Below are 8,074 nucleotides of genomic sequence, written 5' to 3'. Positions count from 1 at the left end.
CCTTGCCTGATCTCTCTTTTTCTTATCACCATCCTCTTCCATCTCCCAATTCTACGAGGGCTACCTTCACTCTGAACGCTAACAATGAAAGCATGTGTGTGTGTACAAACATGAATTTGCCTGCCAAGTTGCATAAAGTGGGAACAGGTGTTTGGGTATGCTGGGGAATTTGTGAAGACTGGCAGTTTAGGGATGGAACGGTCTCTCCCCTAACATAAGGCATCTTAGATGTGTATTTCTCATAGGGTAGGAACACAAGTATACATTTTATGTGCTTGGATCTTCTGTATTTTCGAGTATGTACACCAGTGATTTGACTTGTATACTCATGAATCTATGTAAGAGACAAGTACTAGATAGAGTTTTTATTTATGGATAGTGCTAATTCATCTTTAGGTATGTAGATGTATACACATCACAGCCTAAACTGTTTGCAGATTTATAAATGAACCTCTCTTTTTATAGAGGAATGCCAGTGTGAACATCAGTGTAGGCACCTCCATGTTGGTATATGTGAGTATATATGTTGCATTTGAATGGAGTCCCTGTGTAGTTGTGTACACGTGTCAATAAATGCTTGTATACGTGGACACGTGTCCATCGAGGCCATGGATACTAATGTTTAGAAGCAAGTCCTGAACACAGCCTGGAAAATGCGCCAGGGAGACTGGCCTGCAGTATTTCCTGTGCCTGCCCAGGAGCCATCCAACTGGACTCATCTCCCACTCCCAGATTTCGTCCGGGTTCAAGCAACACTTCAGCACCCTGCGGCGCCAGGAAAGGCGGGGCACCGCACAGGCTAACGCCTAGAGGGCGGATCCCTTCTTCAGCTTCAGGGGCCTGCAAGGAGCTGCGGTGTCGCAACCAAACCCGGGCCCCTGCCGGAAGCGGAAGCCAGCACGCAGGGCGGTGGGGTGCAGCGGCGGCGGTCTCGGCGTGCCAGGCCCAGGGCGCCCCGCGGGGGCGTGCGCGCCACACGCGTGCGGGGCAGGCTGGGCGCCGGGCGGCACCCTCCCAGCCCCGGCGTCTATTTACCAACAAACTGCCGGCGCTCAGCAGCAGCGCATTCCGACGCGCTGACTAAGCGGCTGGCGCTGGCGGTCTGCACTTGACTCCCCTGCAGGTCCACGGCGGCTGGACCAGAATCGACGTGCAGACCCCCGAAATCGGGAGTCTGCAAATGCAGATCCCTGCGTCTCCGCAGCCCCAGGGCCTCTGCCCACCACTCAGCTCCCTGTCCCTTGGGCATCCAGGCTCGCCACCTCTCTAGAATTTCTGCCATTATAACCGAGGTTCCTGGACTGCACCAATCGCTCTGCAACCCCAGCACCTCTCGGAGGAGACCCCGAGATAGACCGGCCTGGAGCGTGCGCACCGTCCCCCTCCCATTTCCCACTTCTCTACAACGGGCTGTCCCGAGGGGCGGGGCCCGGCTACAAGTCTCCGTGAGGTCACCGCGGGCGGTAGCCAATCCGGGACATCTAAGAGGGCGGGGCCCCCGTCGGGTCCCGAGAACCGAACCCTATGGAGAGGAGGGGGCCCCCATGGATTTGGGGGGAGGGGAAAGTCATGGGGGGCACCCCCCCGGAACCCCTTTCCCAGGCGCGCGTTCTCCTCTGAAAGAGGCTCAGAGAGACACTTTCTCCGGGATCTTAAGTGTGGGGGCTGCTGGCTGGGGGGCCCGTCCGGCCCAACGCCGGAGGCTTGGAAAAGAGGGTTGGCAGCGGCAGCGGACTACTTGCCGGGTCATGGCCCTTCTGCCCGGGCCCTGGCCACAATGACCTCTTTGCCCTGCCCCCTCCCCGGCCGGGACGCCTCCAAAGCTGTCTTCCCAGACCTCGCCCCCGTCCCGTCGGTAGCGGCTGCCTACCCGCTTGGCCTGTCCCCTACAACCGCAGCCTCCCCCAATTTGTCCTACTCCAGGCCGTATGGCCACCTCCTGTCTTACCCCTACACCGAGCCAGCGAACCCCGGAGACTCCTACCTGACCTGCCAGCAACCCGCGGCGCTCTCTCAGCCTCTCTGCGGACCCGCAGAGCACCCTCAGGAACTCGAGACAGGTAAGTTGGGCCGTGGCGGCTCTTCCCACCTCTGGGGTTCGGCTCCTGTGCGCCCCTAAACTTCTCCCTCGCCTGGTTGGACGCAGCTAGCGGGATTCAAACCTTCCTTGGATTCCCTGGGATGTGGGGGTGGGGGGAGGGCGAAGGGATGGGGCGGGAGACAGGGGGGAGGGGCGGGGGAGAGTTGCTCTAGGTCTCCTTTCAAAACCGACCTGGTTTCGATTTGCAGTTGTTTAAAGACAGGCGAGCGGGCTCCCCCCCACCCCCCACCTGGAGCAGCGGGGCTGTGTGTACCTACTAGTAACGGAAAACTGAAGCAATCCAGATGTGGGGATGGGGACCTAGCCTCTTCTTCAGAATCCCCCCGCCCCCATCCTGTACTCCCTTCCTGCCCCATGTCGCCCCTTTCTGCGTTAGTCTTGTCTCAGAAAGCAGTGATCAAGCCAAACACTGAAAAACAAATCAAGTCCTGGTAGGAGGGCTGTAGACATCGAGGCTTATTCTGGGGTCTGTACTCTCCCTTCCCCGGCCTTACCCGCTCTCCTCAGACCAGGCCTGACCTTGACTGGAAGCTGGCCTGGCAGAATCTGGAAGTAGGACCCCTCCATCCATTGTTCTGAGAAGGTAGCCAAAGGCTGGTCAGAAAGTCGCTCATCTCTCCCTGACTACCTCAGCCTTCCAGCCAAAGGAGCAGGCCATCGCTGTCATCTCCACTCCTTGGCTTTGGGATAGGTTAGGCCACAGTTCCTGTTGCCTGGAGCAACTCTGAGCTCCTGAGAAAGTGCTCACTGGAAGGCCTCAATGAGGCGGAGAACCTGGCCCGTCTTTGGGATCCTGGGCCTTGCAGCTGAGCTGACATACAATGTGGGTATGGCATTGCCCACAATCCCATCCGCACTGGCTCCAGCTTAGCCTCCAGGTCCCTGGACTCTTTGCCTCCATCTAATTGCTCACCCCCTCCTCCTGCAATTGTCTTTGGCAGTCTCTTCCAAGGAGGCACATCCACTGGGTGACTTCACTGGGGTCAGCTCAGGACCAAGACATCTTCCTCCCTTCTCCTGTGACTCTGACGTGCTCACAAACCATCAGAGCCAGAAGTGACCCTAGGATTTAGAAGCTCAACTTCTTTGACGTATAGATGGGCAAAGCATGTGGCCAGGAGCATCGATTTTAGGGAGCTTCCTCCAACCCCCCAAAATTAACTGCCTTCTGTGACAGAACTGTGGCTGTCTCTCCTGGGCTGCGGGGTGTGGTTGGAGTGGGCGCAGTTGCAGGGAGGAGTAGTTCTAGTTTTTCAAATGAATCCCTTTGATTGTCCTTTAGTGTATGCTAATAGGGTATGTTTGTGTGTGTTATGTGTTTGGGGACTGGGGTGGGAATACCATGACCTTGTCCTCAGGAGAATTGCTGGCAGTAGGTTTGGTGTTGTCAGTCGTGTCTGAGATCTAAGGACAACAGAGTGGAGAGTTCATTTTCTTTAAGGACTTTCCCCCATCCAACGAAAAACCACACACACCTAGATTTCCTTAGAATACATTTCTAGCATTTCTCTACTGGAACTGGTGGGTTTGGGCGCTCTAGAGTGGAGGGCATGTGATCGAGAGCTTGGGGTCCTCCTTTTACTTCCACTCTATGTCCACTCCTGCCTTGGGAAAAGGTTTGGCTCCAAGTGAGCGGTGCCACCACCCCGTTGAGCCGTCGGGAGCAGCGGGCCTGGAGGGAGGCCCTGGGGCTCCATGATCGCGACCCGGGCAGATCCAGTCGTGACTTGCTGGAACTGGGGTAGGGAAAGGCAGCTGTCCGGGAAGGAACTTGGAGGGGGTCTGCTGGGAGAGTTGAGGCGCGGAGGGCTATGTGAATTCAGCAACCGGGTCGGCCTCAGAGACTCTGTGTCCCCGCTCGAATTGCGCAGTCCACGCAGCCAGAGAGGCGCGGGTGGGCTCTGGGCTGCCAGCCCAGAGCTGCCAGCAGTGGGGTTGAGGCAGGGGAGGCAGGACAGGCGCGGGCGGGAGCGGAAACCCAACGGTTTTTCTGGGAATTGGTTGAGGCAGGGTCGAGGAGGGAGGATCTCAGAAGCCCGCAGCGCCCGAGGCCACGGGTGAGGGATGCGGGGGAGGTGACGGCAGCTGGTGACCGCGGCTGGCCGAGGGCGGGTACACTGACGTGTGGAGGGTGAGCCCGACTAGGGGAAGAAGGTGGGGGTACGCGGGCGAACACAAGCCGCTCTCTCTCGGCTCAGGTCAGCTGGACAGTCCCGCGGGGAATGCGGCAAACGCTGCCCTAAGTCCCCGGGCATTGCGGCTGCTCCATCCGCCCTACACCCCTCATCGCCTGGGACCTCTCCAGCGTCCCCGTAGAGCTGCGCAGGTTAGGGTGGCTGGCTCGGAAGAACAGAAACCCCTCGGCCCAACCCTCCCCTGTCCCTCAGCATTCTAGGGCTGGGCTATCCGGCGGCCGAGATTCCTGGAGAGCTAGGCGGGCCAGAGCTGACCAGATCCCCCGCGGCAGCCCCGCAGCGCGATCCAGGAGTGGCCCCGCCGGGCTGCGCCGCGCGCTCTTGGAACCCGGGTCACCTTCCCTGCCGCCAGAACCGCTCTGTGCGCGCTGCCCAACGAAGGAAGGGGCTGCCCCACTCAGACCCGGCTTCTGGGGGTCCCTGGAAACCCAGCCGGCCACGGTGTGGCGGGGGAGAGATGGTCACTTTTCCTGCAGGGTGCGCCTGAGCAGAGGGGCAGCCCGTTACAGTAGGCGAGGCCAGGGCAAACCCGGGGTCACTATCAGCGCTGGGAGACTGGGATTCAAGGTCTTCTCAGCCGGGCCTCTCACCCGCCCCGCTGGCCGCAGCCGGAGGCTGCCACGCGGACACCATCTCAAGCCTCTGAGCATTGCTCTTGAGTTCCCTCCGCCTGCAATGTCCTTCCTCTGTCATCTCTAGGCCTCGGCTCAGCCCTGGACCTAGCCTTTCTGCCCCGCCCTACCCCAAGCTGGCGCCACCGCCCGGGGCTGAACTCCGACCTCCCACCGCAGGCGCCGCCGTACCCTGGCTGTGGCCCTCGGCGCTTTCTTCCTAGGGTCACAGGACCCATACGAGTGCGAGCTCCCTGGGAGCAGAACTGCGCCTTGTATCACCTGGCGCGGTGAACGCGGGGGTTGAAACGCTCCACGCGGAAGGTAGAGGGCAGGGGCCAAGGGGGCGATCTTGGTGGCTGCGCTTTTTGCTATTTGCCGCCGACGGCATGCAGACGAGATGCTAATAAGCCTATGAAACTGTCCGTCCTACCCCCTCGCTCCCTCCTCGCCTCCTGCACCGTGTTGTGCTGCCCACCAGACTCGGAGAAGCCGCGGCTGTCCCCGGAACCCTCCGAGCGGCGCCTTCAGGCCCCGGCCAAAAAGCTCCGCAAGCCGAGGACCATCTACTCCAGCCTGCAGCTGCAGCACCTAAACCAGCGTTTCCAGCACACGCAGTACCTGGCGCTGCCCGAGAGGGCCCAGCTGGCAGCGCAGCTCGGCCTCACCCAGACCCAGGTGGGGCCAGTGTCATCCTTCCCCAGCTCTCACCTTCCCTGGTTCTCTGGGAACTCATCCCCCAGCCCCAGCTGTGAATGACTGACGGTTTGGTGCTGTGGCCCTGTTGTCACAGTTCTCCAGGGAATGTTCATAGCTGGCTCTTAGTAAGCCTTGGGGAGAATGTGTTGAAAGGTGTGCATGTATGTGCGGGTGGGTGGAGTGGGTCAGGAAGAGGAGGGTAGGTCAGACAGGGAGACATGGATTCTAGCTCAGAGGCAGGAACTCAGGAGGCTTCTGGGGCTGTGGGGGACTGGAGCAAATGTTCCCAGCCTAGGGAACTGCGGGTCTCCCAGGACTGCACCTACACCTGGATCCCTTTCCCTTCCTCGAAACTTTTCACACATATCTTCCTCCTGATCTTTCATTCTTTCCCCTTTTCTTCCCGAAGGTAAAGATCTGGTTTCAGAACAAACGCTCCAAGTATAAGAAGCTCCTGAAGCAGAATTCTGGGGGGCAGGAAGGGGATTTCCCTGGGACGACCTTCTCTGTGTCTCCCTGCTCCCCACCCCTCCCCTCCCTCTGGGATCTACCCAAGGCAGAGACCCTGCCCACCAGTGGCTATGGCAACAGCTTTGGAGCCTGGTATCAGCATCACTCCTCAGATGTCCTGGCTTCGCCTCAGATGATGTGAATCTGGGGAAGGTCAGGTCAGGCCCACAGCCTTCCTGCAAAGCCCAGGACCCAGGCAGTCCACCTGCACCCCTTCTGGGCTGGGAGGAAACCAGCTCCAGATAGGTTTTCTCTGGAGGACAAGCAGTTAGAGGAGAAAAAGGAATGGAGCAGAGCCTGTACTCCTAACCCTAACAGCTAAATCAAGGACCTCAGCCTTATGTAATCATTGTCCCCACCACTACCATGGACTGGACACCTTCCCACCAGCTGGACAAAGACTCTGGAGAGAGAGCCATTGGCTGGAGTTGAGACTGTCCCCAGAACCCTTGGTCTTGCCGCTCCTCCACTCCTTCTTCCCTCTCTCCCTTTCTCCTCCCCCTGCTTTCTTGAGAACGACTGAATCGCCACTACAGCCTGGGTGCAAAACCAGCAAGAAACATTGAGTATTTCTTTTTCTTTGTGTGCCTTTGGCCTTGCCCAACCCATTAGTGAGCAAAAGCAGAAGTGGACCACCATCAGCTCCCAGCCACCCAGCGATTTTTCCCTGGAGGTCAGCCCGTTACCCCCATAACTGATTTACCTACTTACCATACTGGGAGGTAGAAGAGATGCAGAGAAATGTGGAATTTGTGGACCTATGGGTAATTTATGCTTTCCTCCTAAAAAAAAAAAAAAAAAGCCCTCTTTCCCACCCCCTCCCCATCTCCCCTTTTTGAATAGATAATGGATCCAATTATCTGTATAATTCAATAGGTATTTATTGAGAGGCTCCCTTCTATTCCCCATCCCTAATCCCTAACGAACCCACAGGCACACACTTTTGGAAGCCTGGTAAAGTAACACTTGGGGGGAAATGGGGACAAACTGGCTCTCTGGATTAGTGTGGATATAGACATCCCCAAATAGGTGGGTAGGCCCATTGATTCAGCTCCTTGCAGCTGTCTCTGTTCAAAGGAACTGTGCAGATTTAGAACCAATTGGAGCTTGAGCTTCATACCACCAGCTTCCAGAGATTAAAGTTTGTACAAAACTTTGCATTCTGGCGGTGAGATGTGTTTGTTTCCTGACTTCTTATGGGTAGGGGCTGGTCATGCATCTCGTCTGGCCCATCTGACTCTTCTACCATGGAATTACAGGTATCAGAGGCACTGGATTCTAGATTTGTCTTGGCCACTAACTAGCTCTGTGATTCTGGCTCTGGAATGTTCTAACAACGTCCACAGTTTCATATGCTCCCTTGTGAACCCAGGAGATGCTCACGCAGGGTCTGAGTGCTCCTCCCCAGGAGATGCTCTCCTGGCCCAGTTCTGGAGGGAGCCAGGCACCTTACCAGCCCCTAGGACCCACCTTTAGCCCAGGAAGAGGCCCTGTTCACCTTGAGAGAGGGCACACCCAGGGATCCGGTCCAGTCCTACCTGGAGAAGTGTGCTGCTTGGGGGCAGGGTGGCCTCAGCTCACCTTGGGGAAGGAGGAGGGGCAGGTCTGAGAAGGAAAACACCAAAAACAACTGGAATTCTCTTCTGTCCAACAAACATTTGGAGACCCTGTGCTCTGCTAAATCCTAGGAATACCATGGTGACCAAAGCAAACAAATGACCAGACATTGGTGTGGTGAGTTCCAGGCAAAGGAAAACACAGATGGCGGCATGGGTATTGTCAAGGGCCTCCAATCCAGCCTGGGCCAGAGGGGTCAGTGCTGGGCGAGAAGGGCAGGCGGCCTGGGGAGCAGCAGGACCTGACAGACTCCTGGCCACCACACCCCACCCACCCCCGCTCCCACCAGGATCAGCAGGATAAGGAACGCCTTGGGAGAGGAGCTGAGGACAAGGGTGGCA

At 57.7% G+C, this 8,074-nt stretch overlaps 1 protein-coding gene across 1 annotated transcript; it reads left to right on the top strand.

Annotated features, from left to right (window-relative positions):
• The first annotated feature begins 1,500 nt into the window (after nt 1-1,500).
• DLX4 (distal-less homeobox 4) lies at nt 1,501-7,276 on the top strand. Its single transcript, XM_032162602.2, has 3 exons — nt 1,501-2,060; nt 5,389-5,585; nt 6,016-7,276. The coding sequence occupies exons 1-3, from the start codon at nt 1,778-1,780 to the stop codon at nt 6,256-6,258; spliced, it is 723 nt and encodes a 240-aa protein (XP_032018493.1). The 5' UTR covers nt 1,501-1,777; the 3' UTR covers nt 6,259-7,276.
• The last annotated feature ends 798 nt before the right edge of the window (nt 7,277-8,074 follow it).

This window comes from Hylobates moloch, unplaced genomic scaffold (assembly GCF_009828535.3).
Source record: "Hylobates moloch isolate HMO894 unplaced genomic scaffold, HMol_V3 SCAFFOLD_10, whole genome shotgun sequence".
Taxonomy (NCBI): domain Eukaryota; kingdom Metazoa; phylum Chordata; class Mammalia; order Primates; family Hylobatidae; genus Hylobates; species Hylobates moloch.
Note: the sequence above shows the minus strand (reverse complement) of the source record. Positions and strands in the feature narration are given on the sequence as shown.